Raw genomic sequence first — 18708 nt, forward strand, 5'->3', positions numbered from 1 at the left:
AAAGGAAATGAGGGCAAAAAGGACACCTACGAGGAATAGGTGCTTGATTCATCTGTACATGTGCCGTCTACGTTGAGAGCAATCTGTTCTCCTTTGCTGCGACAGTAGTTAGGATTCAGAGTATCAATGGCCATTTCAAGTTCAACCTAAATAATACGAAAGACAGCGAATTACCATGGTAGAAGGCACAAATATATAAATTAAAATTCAGTCTCACACTTGCTAACATTTCCATAGGTTTACAGCAAATCTACATCCACAAGCAGCATGATTCCAACCCACAGGACCAATCTCAAGCATAAACTTGAGCATGTATATGGGGTTTTTGTAGGATGCGGACCTTTTCACAATAGGCTGGAGATATACAAACTCCCATGTAAAGGAACAAGAGCAGAGAAACAAGAGTTCTTTAGGAAGCCCCGAAAAACACCTTCACTTTGCTGGATACCTTCCACTACACTATGAGTCTAGTTTACCTACCAGTACACATCAAGTGCACAAGCAATATCCTTCCAGCCTCCCCGACACTGAGGATCCATTCAGAATCTCTCAAACTTAAGGTACATTTCTTTCTAGTTTGAGTACCAAGCAGTGTAACATAACTACGTCCTCTCTAGAGTCAAAGGCCTTGGTGCTGGTAAGTTTGAGACTGCAGCACTTACCACTGACTTTCTGGTTATTCCTGATTTACACTGGTCGAATTAGAGAAACAAGCTCCAGGCTTTTACTTTCAAGGAGAACTATTGCCCACCTCAAACTTTATACTTCAGACTAATGTTAAAAATAAGTGTTTTCTTGCATGACATATCTCTTTATATACTGTAACCATACAGTATATATTCTTCCTCAGGTGTGCCAAAGCCTTCATAAATTTGCATATCACAGCTGTTGCCTCATTTTTTCTTCCCCTTTATATTACTCGTAAACTGAACTAGTTACAAGTCCCTGGATGAGACAGCAGATTTACAAGCCTACACAGGGCTTACAATGCAAATATTTGCTAATTTTAACAGAAGACTTCCTGAACACAACATGAATCCTAACTCCAAAGTTTACACAAGCGTTCTCCTAACCACTTCCCAGAACAAAACGCTAATATTACAGACATTTATTTCTGCGTTTTTTATATAAGGCATTTAAAAATCATAGCCATGGTTTTCGGGTACCTTTACAAGCAAGTGTAATCATTCTGGCTCGGGCTACACTTTCACTACCTGTACATCCTCACTGATTTCAAAAGGACTGCAGATGATTCACAGCCGGGCAAGAGAGAAATCAAGAGCTGCACAGACACTGACAGACAGAGCACGCTTCCAAAGCTCAGCTTTTCTGAATGCTGTAAAGGCCTTTTAAATCAAGCTATATTAGCACAAGCACCTACAGACTGAATTAGTACCAGTATCTACGTTTCCCTGAGTGACTCTATTTTATATTAAAAGAATGACTTTTCTATCATGACTTTAATTCCTCTGCTTTATAAACTACTCTTATTCTAACTTCTACTTTACAGACACAATGAAAGACTCCCCCATACCTCCAAGCACAGAGATCTGCTCCTGCAAGTAGTTGCACAGTTTTAACAACTTAATAGCACAATACACTTTTCTTAAGTACATTCTACCCAACATTAAACAACTCTTACAGACTGGACTCAAATGATGACCAACCTTTTGCTGCTTTGGTTTTATCTTCGCTGATAAATGTGTAACATCATCGTATGTCATGGATGCTGGACGAATAGGATACTGGAAAACAAATCCATTTTATAAAATCCTCCTCATTTAAAGATCAAAGAATTTCACAGAAATGAACTCAATCTTCCCTCTCCCCACACATGTAGATCCACTTGCCAGATGGATACAAGACATCAAGAAAAGAAATAACGTGACTGATTTGTGAGTCATCAGGGGATTTGGGAGTATGACCTAAAAGCCTGTTGCTTTCCCGCCAAGCCTTTGTCACAACACAACCTTCTTCACGGCAGAAATCAGTGATGACAGAAGATGGCCTAGAGACTGAAGATTTGTCCAAACCATGATAAAAAGACACCATCTACTAAAAGCACGCCCTTAGGGTGGTTCAAGGCAGTGGTTTAATGACAAGTCTGTGCCATAAATGACCAACCCTCTCTTGGCAATGATTTAATACTAAATGTTTGAACTGACTGAGACCCAAACAGACTTGCCCATATCCCAGATCTTGGCATGCTGAAGCAGTAAGGAAAGTTACTGCTCTGAATTAGTTTTACACAAACTATCACCGCATAAAAGTTAACTGAAATACCTGAAACAGATACAGCTTCTCCAGTAGACTTCTGGCCAGGAACACGTCAATCTAGAAAGCAAAACAAATTACTTTCATCAGACACCAACTGTAATTGATGGAGCCTCAGACAAAACTACAAACCCTAGAGCTCAAATACAGGAAATTTTAGCTTTTCATTACAAACTCTAACATAAAACACATTTGTGACTCTCTTGTCAAAGGTCTCCTCTCTGCTGATTTTGACATGAATATCTGCAGTTAGCCTTTTTTAAAAAAACAGGCAACCCCCCCACTATGATAATGCAGCAGACAGTGGCTCTAGCTGTGTTTTTTTCTTTCTAAGGAAACTTGACAAACAAAACTGAAATGAAAGATGAAAAATTTTTGAGGGGCTGAAGTGAATCTGTTATCACAATTAAAGAAAGGGGAAGAAGTTCTCTCTTTGGCAGTATGACTGAAAATAAATTAATTACGAGTATTTTGTCATAAAATCTTTCTAAATTAGACAAGAGACACCCACATCCAAAATCTAATTCAATACCATTTTGCCACCAGCACCGAAAATCCACAGATGTTTTATGAATATCACATACAGAAGCTGCCTTTTTGCATACATTTAAATACATTCCTCACAGTTCCTACCCCTTTTCTTATGGCTTTCCTCCTTCCTATGAGCTTGCCCTTCCTTGTACTTCTGGTGTGTAAATTCAGACACAAAGCAAACAGGATACTGTGGCTACTCTTTGGGACACAGCAGTTCTTTGAAGAAGACCAGAATCAGAGCACAACTGCTTGTTTTAGCAGAAGACATGAAAAATTTTAGCTTCACATTTAACAGATAATAACTCATCAAAGTCATTCCAATTTTTACAGGTCTCAGAGACATGAGATGGAGTCACCGGAGATACAGAGGCAGAACAAAGTTCTCACCTGTATTCCTTTTCTGACATGGAAAGACTACAAAGGGTGAAAAACCTAAGCGGAATCTGCCAACATGGACACTGTTATTTTGGCAAAATACACCATGAGCCATATATTCGGCCCGTACAACATATTTCCTTGCACAGAGCCAGATGTCAGTTATAAGACAACCACAGATGTTGACCACATATTGTTTCAGCAATGTAAGAACACTGGGAACTAGAATAACAACATAAAAAACCCCTCATGTACAATCACTGCTGCCACAATGCAATTTTACCTCTTGTATAATTGGATCATCTTCTTCATTTGCCATGCTAGGATACAAAAAGCTTTTTCTTGGCTTATTCCTTGGCACAACCTGAAAGAAAACAGAAATGGCATATGAGTCATTACATCTGTGCCATGCACCACGTGTAGCCTAGAGTATTTGTTCAAGTTAACTCCGTTCCTTTCAGTGGTAATCTGTTCAGTCTGTTTTTCCAAGGAGTATATGTGTTTGCATGATCAGGTCCCTAATACTCCACAATCTTGAACAACCGCCACCAAATTTAAGAGACATGCAAATGTCTCAAATATAGGCAAGTTCTTGTAACCTTCCTGAAAGCCGGCAGTTAAGTGAGAATGAGGGCACTGAATCAGTGCTCTACAGAGGGAAAGGCCTTTTGTACTTGCACAAACTATCTATCTTGTATACTGCATAGCTGTAACACACGGGGAGCAGCCGGTTTTCCAGTCAGCACATTTACAGTGCACTGGCTGGTCCGTCAGCACGTGTGAGCTCTGAAGCTGCCCCTGCAGTTGTCACTGTCACTAAGGACGATGCCATGCACTTCACAAGCTTCGCTCCTCAGAAAAATACCTTGAAAGCAGAAAATTGAGAAAGCTCACAGCTGAAGAGTTGGGAGAAGAAAAAAGCCTGTATGAACCCTGTGCTTGGGACCAGTCAATACTCCCACCTCTGAATGTGCTGATCTTGACTTAATCTACCTGACCTGTTGCAGCCTTGTCTCCTGACCCATCACCCTTCACTTCAGCCTGTATTGCTACATGAGAGCTCCAAAATACCTTTCTCTGTCTTTCTTAGGGTCATTCAAAATCATCAGAACAACAGATTTTACTTCATAAATACACCAAAGAAAACAAGATATTAACTGGGGATTGGGTGCTCTATAACAAAAAATCATCGTGTTCAATCTAGTGCTGGAGTCAACAAAAAATGATCCCTCAGCTAAAGCAACAATAGTTTTCTCCCTGCTGAAATCAAACAAAAGGATTTGCAAATTATTGGGATGCCACTGCAACAACGTTAATTAATCCAGATCATTTAAGACACCATTAACCAGCCAGTGCTGGTCAAGACAGGCATAAAAAACAAGATCTCTCACAAACTGACCACCATGGGTTTTAACACCAAAGATAATCAGGCAGAGAAATAAGGTCTGTGCTCAGGAACGCTCCCTCCTGCCTTCTCCTCCCCAGCCCAGCTCTCGCTTCTTTGCTGGGCCTCCCCCAGGGCAGGGAAAGAAGCAGCGTCCAGGATCAGCTGGCGATAGCAGCTGCAAGAGAAGGAGCCAGTGGCCATGGTACATCCTAGACAGTGGCATTTTTTTTTAAATATACAAGCCACCACACAATTTAACCAGCAAAGTATAGTTGAACACACTTGCAGATTCCTCAAAACATTAATATACACACAGCTGAAGAAACCTTTCAGAGAGGCTGGACAGGCATTCTGGATAAGAGTGTTACATTACTACGTAGGCAAATTTCCACTCAGGCAACACCTCTGGTTTATTTACACTGCTTCTGCCATTCCACCTAGAAATATGAGTTCATATTTTTCACTTACGGGTTCTCCACGACCAAAAATGTGTCCCTCCCAGTACTGAACTGGAACTTTCAATTTCTTTATGCACCAGCATATCTCGGGCTCTTCCCACCATACACCTGTGTTTGAAAATTTACCACTCAATAGTATTTCAAATTAATATTTGCACTCAATAATATTTCAAATTAATATTTGAAATAATGTTGTAGAAATGCAAAACCTTCAAGGCAAAAAGTCAGTATGTTCAGCTAACCAGCTGTGATCAGGCACTCAGTTCTCCCCAAAAAATACATGCATGAAAACATTGTTTTAAAGAAATGAGATTTGTCATTCCAATCTTGCTTTCCCCACACACAACCCCTGGGTGGCCTGACACTGCAGGCCCAGGGAAAGCCGGCCTGATAGCTCTGCATCAAACGGACCGGTCGCAGCTCCCATTCAGAACAGAGCTGATGACAGGAGGATGCCCCAGATGTGCAAGAACACGTGATAACACCCAGAAGGTGGGAGACTTGAGTCCAAACCTTCTGTCCTCACCCCTCTGAGAGGACTGAGAACCACCCTTCACTTCTTAGCCTGAGCACCAACTATGTGCTACCTGTCCTTTCTCTCTTGAGAAAGTGATCTGCTTTCCAGAGGAGAAATTAAGATTCCTTGGGCTAAGGAGAGAAAGAGAAACGGAGCCTGAAAGATCTGGTCTCTGGTCCCTCTTCTAACGCTGCTTACACAATTACACACAAAATCTCTTTGTGAATCCAGATGTCAGTATTCAAGGAAAATGTCATATTACAGAGATTACATTTCTTATTCATTTAAGGATAAAGAATGACTATAGTTCCTTTTATTGGAGTATCAGGATGACAAGTCTATAAATAAGAAGCAGCATGTCCCAGCACAATTCGTAATACTCATGAAGGAATCCTGTGAATCAGAATGAAGCTTTCATGGAAGGCATGCAGACACAATTCTATGTCTACGTTATATATATAGATATATATACACGGTGATGTTCATTTCTGCATTTGTCATATGTATTTGCACATATGACACCACAAGAGCTACAGAATGGAATTAAGCACAGGAGATAGCAAACACGGTCAGCGCAGTTTCAAATTTCCTTTAGGCAGAATTGTTTTCTTTTAAAAGGGACTTTTCTTTGAGATGCAAATCAATATTAATGCAAGTTACTAGTATGAATCATTAAACTTTAGAGCAGCTTGCACAAGAGCAAGAGATTTACATCTTCTCATTTCTCCCGCAACGTGACCAAAGCCGGGACCAATGAAACCACTCATTAGCTGCCCATAACATCACCAATTTAGAACCAATGAAGAAAAATATTGTGGTTAAAGAACCGTAAAAATCAGTGATGAAACAGCTGAATCCTATCTCTGAGTTTGAGCTCAGAAGGCCATTTGGGTACTAGAGCTATCTTTTCTTAATACCAAAGACTTTAATATATTAAACTGTAAGCAGGCAAATTGCAAATCTGCACGCCCTCTGACACACTTTTAGCGAGGCCTGCAAGAAACGCTCCAGCATTTCACTGGTACCTAAATTTGTCAATAATAACAGATCCCTGAGATGCCAACAATGAAACTTGAAATATCCTTCATACATAATTATGCATTGCAGAAAAGGCTGGGAACACCTGCCACATCAGTGCCATGAATGAGCAAAGTGGGAAAAGTGCCACCTTCTGAATCACCACCATCATTTCCTCCAGCACCTGGACTTTCTTGTGCAGGGGGGCTCTCAGTCCAGCCCCAGCACCGACCCCCTAGCTCGGGGTGGCCCATGGCACATGGTAAAATGGAAGCTGCAAAAGAAGCTGAAGCACCTTCCAAACATTTATGATAATTACAATTTTGACCCAATTATTTGCCTAATTTTCTCTTGCTTTGCTCGTCTGCAAGCAGCTTTGCACCGTCATCTTCTGGTAGTGAACACAGAGAGCTCTTCCGCACCAGGACCTCTCTTTGGAGGTGATGTCACTGAAGCACATCTTCAGCTTTTAAGAGATTATGCATTAATCATGCATCTTTAACACCGGAACGTTTACGTAGCAAAGTGCCGGGCGTGTTCTGCCAGGGCAGTGATTAAGCTGCTCGCTGCCGCGTGTGACTCTCAGCCCACACCGCGGGGTCGTGGCCCCAAGCCCCAGCTCCACGTTCCAGGCGGGCAGCGTCCCACCCGCAGGGGCTCAGCACCCAACGCTGACAGCGGCTTCGTCAGTCCTGCCAACTCGCGAGCCCACTTTCCCCTGACACAGCAGCCCGGAGCAGAGCGGGACGCCGGGAAGCGGGACCCGAGCAGCGAGGCCGCAGCCAACCGCCCACCCTGCCCGGGGCTGGGGCAGCGGGTGCCCCGGCGGGGCAGGGCTGTGCCGCAGCCCCCGCACAGCCCATCCCCGGGCAGGGCCAGCCGGCCGCAGTTTTTAGCGTGTGAGCTGCGCCCTTGCAGGGCGGGCGGCGCTGAGCTGCCAGCCCCCGGGAAGGGCCCCGGCCGCTGCCGCCGCTTTACCGCCCCGGGAGGACCGGCCGGCACCCCCGGCTCGCCGCGGAGGGGAACCGAGGGGTCGCGGCCTACGAGCGGACCCCTACCCGCTTCCCTCGAAGACCCCACCACGGCGGCGACCACCCGCGCCGGCTCCTGTCAGGGCCCCGCACGGAGGGCGCGGCCCCGGTACCTACCGCGGTATCAAGTCCTCAGAGAGTCTCGTCTTCACCGCCCTACCGGACAGGCAAAGCCCACCTCACCCCAGCCCAGGCCACGCTGCCCCCTCTCCACCACCCGCAGAGCCCCCACCGCCCGCGCGGCCCCGGCAGAAGCAAAACCGGCGCCGCCCCCGCGTACCTTGCGGCGGGGCAGCGGGGCCGCCGGCTCCCCGGTGGCGGTGCGCGGCGGGCGGGCGGCGCTCAGGCAGCGGCCATGTTGGCGTCACTCCGGCCGGCACGTGGGGACGCGGCCCTCCTCCTACCCACAATGCTCTCTCGGAGGCGGGCGGGCCGGCCGCCAGGGGGCACTGCAGCGACGGCGTCCCGCGGCAGAAAAAGTGTTACTGGCAGCGGTGGGATTCGAACCCACGCCCCCGAAGAGACTGGAGCCTTAATCCAGCGCCTTAGACCGCTCGGCCACGCTACCGCCGTGGCGGCATTTCTTTCGCCGCCACTTTTACTTCAGATCAACCTGTTTTCCACCCCGTTCTTCTCACCAGCCCTTCCCACCTCCAAGCCCCGGTTCCCGCAACCACTCTCACTACACGCCCCTTCCACCTTAAAAATAAAATGCTGGGGGTTATTTCAGTCGCCGCCTCCAAGCAGGTGCAACGGTAGCGGTGCAGTGCGTGCGGGGAGCCGGGGCGGACGGGGCTGGGCTGGGGCCGAGCTCCGCCCCGCTGCCACGTGGATGCCTGTGCACCCCTTCGAAAAGTCTAAAACAAATCTAAAAACTGGGCATTTTAATTTTCTGCTGCAAAGCCCTAACTCACTGAGTTTGCAAAGTGAAAAGCCAGGAAGCTTTATGGTTGTTTTGGATTTTTTTTCTTTCTTGCAGCAGAGGGACAGGCATGGCAGGCTGTAGTAACACCAGTAGTAGCAGCAGCAGTCAGAACTGTGAAAAGGGGCAGTAGCACACTTCACCTGCCTCATGCCCCGCGGAAGTGCCCTCGGGACTCTCTGACCACGTTTTTTCTGAAAGTCTGGCCAAGTTTTCTTGGGGAATTAATGCTATTGTCACCCTTTAATTAGAGGTGAAGGGTTGTGCTTGGAGAAAAGTTCCAGCTTCTCTAGGGCAAGGCCACAAAGTCCTAATGCAGCAGAATTAAAAATTCCATAGTTATGGCAGTCCATTTAACCAGGATAGAGAATATAAACCTGTTGGAGCCCTCACCCACCTCCTGCAGCATGTCCCACAGCCGGCCTGTCCCTGCAGCACCCTGCAGTACCAGCTCTGTTCCCCAGGAGCTGCTGGACGTGGTTCTGCCAAGAAGCCACAGCTTTGCGGTGTCTTGCTAAAAATTCCATTCACTGCCTACAAGCGCTGAGGAGTAACAGCACACACATGTAATCAGGAATGGGATCCTTCTTCAGTGCTGCTGCAGCTTCACACCCTCCATTCAGTGCCTTGTCAGAAAAACATGGGGTGTTTTGAGAACAGAGGGAGCTGACACTCCTCCCACATCACCCGCTTTGCAAGCAAAGCAAAAGAAGTCCAGGGAGAAGGCAGGCAGACCTGAACTGGCCTCACACAGCAGATAATCTGTAATCTGTTCAGGCAGAAGTTTAGAAAAAAAGTCTGATTGAGCAGGCTCCCGGCACAGCTGCATGCAGCAGTGGACATGGGTACCACCCACAGCACTGCACCTTGGCGTGGAGCGGGGAGATGTGGTGCGAGGCTGCAGGGAGCACATCTTACAAGTGGTGTTCTCAGTGCAAGGGCTGCTCAGCACCACTGGTCCGTCTGCCCAGGCAGTGAGAGGTACCAACACGCTCCTACAGAATTTTTCTGCCACGGTTGAGCTCAGCCTCTGTCCCTGAAATGTTTCTGTGCCTGGTGTTATAAGGGTGTAATTTAGGGTTCTGCTTACTGCAGAACAATGTTTAGATTTGCTAAAGAGAAGTGCAACTTAAGAGTTCGGTGATGGATTGACTCTATTATTTACTGCATGGGGGAAATATGCCAAGACAAATGCTGCTGGCCTGATAACTGTATGCAGAGCAGACTTCCAGGACAATAGTAGGGCTGGCCCAAGCTCGGTACCTGTGCAGAGGTCTGCCCGAGCACAGAAAACCACAGACTTTTATATCTTTACAGACCATTCATACCATGATTCAGCCCAACAGCAATATTTCACTTTGGGGTTTTCTTGCTTCTCATTGGATCTTTTTTCTGATTCCATGTGGGCCTTTGTTTTGTTCAGCTGTACACACTGTTTATGGCTGTCCCCATGAAGTGTTCAGGCCCCCAGCAGTGGGAGACACCGGAGAGATGCCCCTGAACTTAAACCAGAAAACAGCCTGACTCCCCACCAGGAGCACCAGCCCTGAATCCAACCTGAGGTTCACGTGAAATCCTCCCTTTTAACACTGAGAAGAAAGTAGCAGCAGCTATAGCTAAAGACAAGACTTACAAGTGCCAAATTTCACCATTTTTCATTTTAGTTCCACTACAGTGGAATGAGGAAGCCCTACTGGGGCTTTTTTGTTAGAAGATTCTGCTATTTCAAAGTGCCTTTGCTAGAGAACAATTTCATATTGTTTAAACTATGCAGGTGTAATAAATTATACCTATCTAAATAAAGCAATAACAAAGCTACACTAAGAGCTCCATTTTTAACAGTTTAAAAGGGCTAGTAGCAGACCTTTATTCTTGAACAGATATAGAAATAAATCATACTGAAGAGGACAGTGTACCATTGGATACTGCAGCCATTACAAAAAAAACACCACCTTCTCCCACCTCAAATCATAGAGGCCAAGTATTTCCATTATTTTCTCAGGACTAAGCATAGATTGAAGGCATAAGGATGCCTCTGTAGCCATCCTGCCAATGAGCATTTCAGTCCTTACATCTTATTGCTTTAGTTACAGACATTGCATATCTAATTGAATGCAAATAAAACAGCACATCAACTATTTTGTTTTCTTGAGGAAAACCCAGATTTTCATGCTACACATCTAGTTGTTTTTCTTTCCACTTAGTTATTTCTGACTGTTGAAAGTGAATGAAATGGGGGATGGAATACTAAAAACACCACAGAGGATTTCTGGAAGCTTGCAAGAGTAGGATTGATCTTTGGCAAATTATAAACAAAAAACCAAAATCAACCCTCCACATGGAATGGCTAAAACACTACTGAGAAAAGTGACAAAAAAGAACAACTTTATTGACCAGGCACAATGAAACCAGACAAAGTGAATGGGAGGACCAAGCGATGCAGGCAATCAGTATTTGCATGTCTGACATACAAAGGCTTCCACCTCGCTGTCCTTTCCCAAGCAATATTCCCACTGACATCCAGAAACACTAAACCCGGCCAAGTTCTGTCAGGCTGAGCCTCAGATTTATTTTCACTTTTTTTTTAAATATAGATTTTTATTTATTCATTGTGAATAGATTAAAAATACAGCATATAGCAATATCATTTCACAAGTCGGTCAAATATATTGGTTTCATCTTCAAAAGAATACAATATTAGTTGTGCATATTCTGTAAACAATTTCCATTTTCAATTTATTGACAGTCCTATTTATTGTATAGCTATATAATATCACCTAAGGGCAGAAGGTAGTCCACATCACTAAAAAAAAGTAGTATAATTAAAACATTGTTGGCAAATAACTTTTTTACTGAGCTGTGCATACATTTACACACCAGATCTACAGAGAAGTGTCAGCAACTTTAGCAACTGATAAATTTAGCAAATTACACCAAAAAGTGTCAGTAATTACACTCTACGTCCCTTACTTACACATTTTGGATTGGCACATCCAACCTCCTCCCTACATGGTTGGTGGTGGTGTTACACACAAGATCTTCCTTGGAAGGAAGCAAAGACTTGGCATCAACACCTTATGAGGGAAAACAAAACCTTTTGTCTGAATTTGTTATAGTGCCTACACTGTATCAGTTCTGCACAAAACACTCTGACTGTTCACCGTTAATTGAGAGCTGATATTATAATGTTATGAACTGAAAAAGGTCTCATCCAGAAGAGGTTTTGAGCACCTAAAGCAGAACTTTGGAAAGGCACTTAACACACCCATCTGACCTGCGAGCCTACAAAGTCTAGTTCTATGTCAGCATATTAGGCCCAAATAATGAGGCCCCCCAAATTTGGTTATGTTAGTACCTAGCTTTGTATCTACCTGAGCACAACTGAGATCTAGAAATTAGACATTCCTCCATTAATGGGTGAAGAGCTTCACCTTCACTCTCAAAACAAGAAACAAAATTTAAAAAGGCCACGAGCACTACTTCCCCACACCCCCCCGCATTATACGGCAAGGAGATGCTGCCATGTGTTACAAAGCCACTCATGGCTACAACAGCCTGGCAGTTACAGCACCCACCCAGAAGTACGACATCCTTCTCTCCTAGAAAGGATTAAAATCATCCCATCCGACTGACTTAACCACTAGGACATCACCTCCCAGACAGTGGCAGCTGTTGCTAACATCATGCTTGGATATTGTTTAAACATTAATTCAAGATCCATTTGCCAGAAAGAGAATAAATGGGGAGCATAACTTTGGAGTTCAGTGAAAGGCACTCACACAGGAAAGGAAGAACTGATTTCTGTTCCATAAACACTTTCTACATTTTACAAAAAAACTACTATTACTTAGCTATGCATGCAGAAGTCCCAATGAAATCAACTCCATAATCTAGCAGCCTGCTTAGTTTTAAGCAGACTTTTAAATGCTTGGCTAAAGTGCAGCTGGTGAGCAGTATAGGTCAGTCAGCACTTCATAGGGGCTGCCCCTTATTATCAATTTATAGCCTTAGGAGACTGTAAGGCCAAGAAGGCCAAAGCTTCCATCTTCATCTCCTGCAAAATGACTGTTAACCACAACCACAGAATAGGAACAGCTTCTGTACTATGCATGAGATGGCACAGCAGCTTTGGAATAAAATACTGGATTTGGAAGAAACTTATCTCTATGCCATGATAATCCAACCACCACCATGTATTTGTCCTGCCATTACTAGTTAGGTTTATGCAAATGGGACACAGAAATTCAAGTGTTTAATTTCTTCCTTTTAACCAGCAATTTTCTCTAACTAGGATTTGAAACTATTTGCAGATAAAACACTATTTTAAAAGCTATTTAAACCAGATAAATTATACTCTATATATAGAAGTAGGTGAATCAACATCCTCTAACCTTTTCAAACATCCCTCTGGAAAGGTTGGAAGCGTATTCTCATTTCAAGTGAGATGATCTAGTTTCACTGAGAATTGAGAGATCACTGTAAAAATAACTTCAAATTACCCATATATTACAGATCTTGCTACTATACATCATTGGACAAATATATAAGATCAGTAAAATTTTATACAACTAGGTTACTTTATGGTGCAAAATGTGAAAATAAGAGAGGTAGCTGGATGCCTCACCTCATCAGGAACAGTGATTTTCTGATGGTAAAATATGCAACGTTGGTAATGAATAAAACATATTCCACTGTGAATATCCTCACTGCCAATCTGAAATATCTTCCCCAGCCCTCCCCAAGCTGTAAGGATTCTATCTGGACTTTGTTTGAGAAGGATAACAGAAGTGCCCAAGGACACCACTGTGATAGAGTGGGACTACTTATTAAAATGAGTAGCTGCATGCTTAAACTGAAAATTTACATTCACATGCAAATTTGGTGTGATACACTAAAAATTATGAAGAAATGCTGAAAATTAATGAAAATTTAGGAAAAATGCAGGGAGGAGAAGAAAAATGTAAACAGACTGAACATTTGCTGTGTGAAAAAACAGGACACGTAAAACCTAAAAAAACATCAGCCTCATTTTTTGTCAAAAAAATCTAGGGTGCTCAGTTCTAACAAAAAAAATACAAAAGGTCAAGTGTGTCTCTATTACAGCTTTAAAACACTAGCAAAAGTAACACTATGGCACCCTACATACCACTTACATTTGGATTTCTCCTCTCAAAAAAAAAAAAAATTAGAGAACTAAAATACAAAAAACCCCTGGTACCACCACACAAAAATACATCTTTTTAGCTGCAAATGCAGCAAGTTTATAAAAAATATATATATATATATATATATATACAAAAGCTGCTGAATTGTGGTATCATTCTTCCATCATTGCCCAAGCTTCTTCTGCTTTTTGATAGTACTGATTTGCCAGTCTGCCTTTCATGGCTTCCATTGCTGCTTCTGCTGCTTCTGTGTACAGCTCACCTAGAGGAGGAAATAGCGTCAGTTATTTCGATAGGGTAAAGAAGTAACAGCTCTCTACCCCAAAGCAATTAAAGGACAAAAAGAGCAACTGAGGTCAAACTACAGGGCTGATGTAAGAGTGCATTTTAATAGTGACAGCAGAGTTACATCAGCTAGGAATCTGACTTTAGCTTCTTCAAGTTGAAAGTTATACGACTGGCTGCTGATGGCTCTCCAATGTATTTGCAAGGACTGGAAATATGACCAGCCCACAGGAGCCCCGAGACGACTGACAGACTTAAGAGGCCTGACACGTGGGTTACACAACAACAAAGGCAATGGTGTGTAGGGCCAGAGAGTCATGGGTGTAACTCAAAATTCAAGCAGCAACCTGCAGTTCAGAGGCCTCACAGCCTGACAGGAGGGAAGGTTGCTTGCTAGTGACTCAGGGTGTCACAGGATTGCACCTACTACCTCCGCCATCAGAGAGATCTCTTATTTCACTGTCTTCAGCCTTTTATCACTCAGCATCATTACAACTTCATCCACAAATCTGAGGGTATTTGACTCTCTGTATGTCTTATTAATAGCTGAAGCAGAGAATGTATTTTTGGGGTACAAGTTGGGGGAAAAGGGAAGAAAAAGCAGGATTACCGATTACAGAAACAAAACGAGGACTCACCTGATCTCTGCGGATCCTTATTCAGGTGGAATCCTCCCATCATTAACATCTCTGCCTCCCTGGCCAGGAGCAGATACCGGGGCTCATCCTGGGTGCCATCATATTCACCTCCCTCATCATAGTCAGTCATGTTCAGTGCAGCATTGTACCAGTAAAGCGCCTCCTTCCAATCCTGTACTCTAAAGTGAAAAATAATTTTTTAAGATTATACAAATGTTCTTTCCCTTTGAGATTCAGAATTCAATATTGCACTGGCTTCTCAAAGGCTTGATGCTCTCCAAAAAAGCAAATGATCTCACAGAGCCTCACAAACTCAGTGCACTGCATCAGGTCACTAGATCACAAGAGGCTGGGGTCACTTTATTCAGTAATTACAGAGAAGAAACTATCAGACTGAAGTGTCTTGCTGAGCTCAGGTCTGAGCTTTCACTACTAGCTGTATGGGTTTGGTCTGTCATTTATATTTGTGACGATAACTGACTTAGAAACAATCTGAAGTTGCAGAGAGTCTTGTTTCATATATACGTTTAAACCAGCAATTTTCATATTGAGAATGCTCAATGTACCTCAATGAGAAGTTTAACTTTATCATAAATTTCATCATTTCCATGCGTTTCACTGTTGCGCAAAACAAAACTCATGTAAATAACAAACACATGCTACAACACAAAAGCAAAAATCCCACTATCAACACCTGTTATATTTGGTACTGAAGAAAATTACTACTTGTCTACTTTTAAAAACTCATCTAAAATGCTAAAAAAAATAACATCAAGCCAATATGTTGTATAGCCTTTTGGCAAATCACAATCTATTTCTTAGTCACAATGCTGGTCCTATGCCTCCTATCAAGACAGGAGTGCTAACCAAGTTAAGAGAGACTTACTGAGATAAAAGCATTTTTAAACTTCTTAGAACTTAAAATCATTCTTAATTAAAAATAACATCCTCAGCATTAAGACTATGTTCCTATGTTCCTACTTTTATTATGAGAAGCAGTGAAAGACTACAACTGTGACAAATACTTTGTTCATCTGACTGCATCTTGTCTATAATCGCTTTACAACTTCACCTATTTCTCCTGTTCTACAGCATCTTTCGCAGCCTAATTAGGCAAAACAAAACAAACCACTTTTCAAAGAAATTATGCTTAAAAAAACAAAACACACACACACAAAGAAGGAGCCATGGCAGTTGTAAATACTTTTCACTTATTTTTAGGGTTCTACGTGTTCATTTTTTCCCCCACTGGTCTCACAATTTATAAGTATGCATCTCCCAATGAAGTCACCAACTTCAGAGGAAAAAAACTTGGCTATCATTGGGCAACCTTGGTATGAAGGTTAAACTCAAACATACAGGCGAAGCCAACAGCAGAAATCATCTCTGATTTTCTTTCTGTGTTGATATATCATGGCCTAAATGCTGCTTTTGTTTACAGCTGGCTAAGTCTGAAGTGACTCAAAAACACTCCTTCATAGCAGCTCTTCATGGGAATGACAGACACACAGCAAGTGCTTCTCCACCCCCGCCCCACCATGGAGTACCAGCAAGTTAAGTTACTCAGTCACACACAGTACCTGTCTGAACCAAGATTTACACCTGTATCATACGCTCTTGCTACCAGAATCATGGAAGGCCGGTCTCCAGCTTCTGCTGCTCTCAGCAAGTAATCAAATCCTTTATTTCTGTTCTCCTTTGTGTCCTAGTAAAGCAAACAAAACCTTTAAAATGTGTGTTTCTAGGTAAAACCATCCCTTCCTTCCTCTAACATTAAATGCAGTTTCTCTAAGTCAGTAATGGCTGCAACTGTTTAGTATGTCTGAGAAACAGGCCCAACCACCAGAAAATAAGAAGCTGAATAGTAAAGATCACCTCAAAAACTTCCCAAAATTATGCAATAATTTGCTGGCAAAACCAGGAACACAGCATTTTTTGCTGCTTTGTCCAAGTCCTTAATTACAAAGACATCTATTTTCTCTGAAGAGGCTACAGAACACTTAACTATGGTTATTGTTTCGTCTCCATCTCCTGCCGTTCTTACATTATTTCTACAATGGACTACAATTCTGCATTTTGTCATTTTCTTTGATCTTTCTGTTTACCTCCAGGGTGACCTCAGAAAGAATGTGATGTGGCAGCTGAGAGCACATGAGTCCTAAGCCAACAATGGCCTCCAGCTCCCCACAGTCTGCAGCACGCTCCAGGTGAAACAGCGCAGACTCCTGATCCCACTCCTTGTCTTTCTCACAGAAACGCCCAGCTTCGTGATAGCGAACCATGGCCAAATGAACCTAGAACACCATTATACAAGAAAGATATACAAGTATTAAGTATGGATCTGCTGCTTCAAAAGCCCTGTGCCGATGCTTTACTTACACACCAAAATACCTCTCTGATGTCACTATTTAATTAAAGCTAATTTCATACCTCTGTCACTGAGCAGAGGACTAGTTTGATAACACAAGGACTCGGAGCCTGACTTGTGCCTGAATAGATCAAACAGATAAAATGCAATGACTATATGCAGTGCAGCTGCCTCTCCAGTTCTGTAAGTTCAGTTACACACAGTTTTATAAACTTGACTACTGGAGATAAAAGACCTAATTCAGCAAGACAGTAGCTCCACGATGTTTTCCCACATTCATGCACCCTGAGCAGTATCACAGCAGGTTGCCACACCAGAGCACCAGGTCTTAGGGGCCTGTCCCAGCAGATCTGCTGGGGCCTTTGAGACCTTTAGGAGGGAACCATAGCTAAGGGCATCCAGCCTGCAACTGCCTAACGTGCCAGCCAGCACGGCAAACAGCAGCGACCACGGGTCACAAACTTCTGTGTACAGCAAGGGCCCTCACAGGAAAGGAATTAACCTGGAGCATAGAAAATCAAGAATGTTATCCAGGGTAAAATCCTCTTACTACTGAAGCTTTTATTGTCAGTGGGGGCAGGATTTCATTCCAAACATGTAATTTTTTTCCTCACCTCCCCAAGGGAAAGTCAGGTTTCTTCTCAAACCAAAAGGTTTGAGAACATTTGAGCCCTCAGGATGTTCAGGAAGATCTACACCATGTGTTTTGAGAGTGGGCTTAAGCTCATACATAAACCCAAACTTATTTCACATTTGCATTGTCTGGGATAGTCTAGAGTAAAAAGAGTTGGCCCACACTACTGTGTTTCAGGAGCCCAACCCTGCCTATTTGCAAGGTATGTGGGTCAGACACACCACATTTATCCCCACTGGATCCTCCTGCATGATGCCTCTGGAAAGGCAGATGAAACAGCACAGTCCTTTCCAAAGGAACCCAGATGTTCCAAGTCCAAAAGCAGACAGAATCCATGGGTTCCTGAGCTTACATGTCACTTATAAAATATGATTAGGTGACAGAAAGCTACAGACAGGTTATTTGTTTTTACCTGCACAAGTAAGTCATGCAGGGCAACACCTCTAAGTAAGTAATAAATACAAATGTTTCTTTCCAGTTGGGAAGAACAGGATCACTAGACCCATCCTACCTTCCCAAGGACCGACTTCCCAATTTTCTTTTCGAGTTCCAGTGCATTGAGCCTCTGAATTTCTTGGGCGACACATGACGGTCTGTGGATGTGGACTCTGGAAGAGTTGTAGAGATTCCATTTCTCCACACTGATCTGAAATAGGGAATATACTATTATTTCTATCCAAAATTAAAATTTCCATACTATTTATTTGGATTACCATCCAGAAATCAAAGCCTCCATTAATATTATTACTTATTAGTAAAGACTGTAATTTAAGACGCAGCTTTCAAAAGTCAGGTTAGTAACTGAATAAGTGGTTATTATTCTTCACTAAAGATACATATAAGCCCTCTATTTCTAATTCTAACATAAAGTATCTTCCATAAATGACAGCAGCAAAGCATTATCTTCAAGTTCTGAATCACAAACAAAGGTACTTATAAAAATAAGCACCTGAATAGTCACACTGCAAGCACTGAGGTTATCCATGCACACAAAAATTAAACCCATACTTTTCTGGTCAGAATTTGAGTTCAAAACATTTCAAATGCTGATTGCATGCTACAACTCTAGAAAAATTAGAAGTAACAGTGCAGAAGATGATAGG

General features: G+C 43.0%; 2 protein-coding genes across 7 annotated transcripts in view; both read right to left on the reverse strand.

Moving 5' to 3' along the window:
* The window catches only part of POLR3E (RNA polymerase III subunit E), a 30469-nt gene extending 22358 nt beyond the window's left edge, over window positions 1-8111 (reverse strand). Inside the window, exons 1-5 of one of the 3 annotated variants that reach the window (XM_082064574.1) lie at window positions 7711-8111; window positions 3467-3547; window positions 2284-2334; window positions 1668-1745; window positions 31-146 (exon numbers count right to left, since the gene is read on the reverse strand). In XM_082064574.1, the coding sequence (XP_081920700.1) occupies window positions 31-146; window positions 1668-1745; window positions 2284-2334; window positions 3467-3502 (281 nt within the window). In that variant the 5' untranslated portion in view covers window positions 3503-3547; window positions 7711-8111. Of the gene's footprint in view, window positions 1-30; window positions 147-1667; window positions 1746-2283; window positions 2335-3466; window positions 3548-5038; window positions 5090-7710 lie in introns of those variants that run through there. The other 2 variants (XM_082064573.1, XM_082064575.1) reach the window with 2 other exon arrangements.
* Window positions 8112-10883: 2772 nt separating this feature from the next.
* The window catches only part of EEF2K (eukaryotic elongation factor 2 kinase), a 29069-nt gene continuing 21244 nt past the window's right edge, over window positions 10884-18708 (reverse strand). For all 4 annotated transcript variants that reach the window (XM_082064102.1, XM_082064103.1, XM_082064100.1 and 1 more), the window contains 5 exons: window positions 18117-18251; window positions 16709-16897; window positions 16184-16308; window positions 14604-14782; window positions 10884-13942 (listed from right to left, as the gene is read on the reverse strand). In XM_082064102.1, coding sequence (XP_081920228.1) covers window positions 13833-13942; window positions 14604-14782; window positions 16184-16308; window positions 16709-16897; window positions 18117-18251 — 738 coding nt within the window. In that variant the 3' untranslated portion in view covers window positions 10884-13832. The remainder of the gene's footprint in view (window positions 13943-14603; window positions 14783-16183; window positions 16309-16708; window positions 16898-18116; window positions 18252-18708) is intronic.

This window comes from Streptopelia decaocto (genome assembly GCF_964273445.1).
Source record: "Streptopelia decaocto genome assembly, chromosome: 13".
NCBI lineage: Eukaryota > Metazoa > Chordata > Aves > Columbiformes > Columbidae > Streptopelia > Streptopelia decaocto.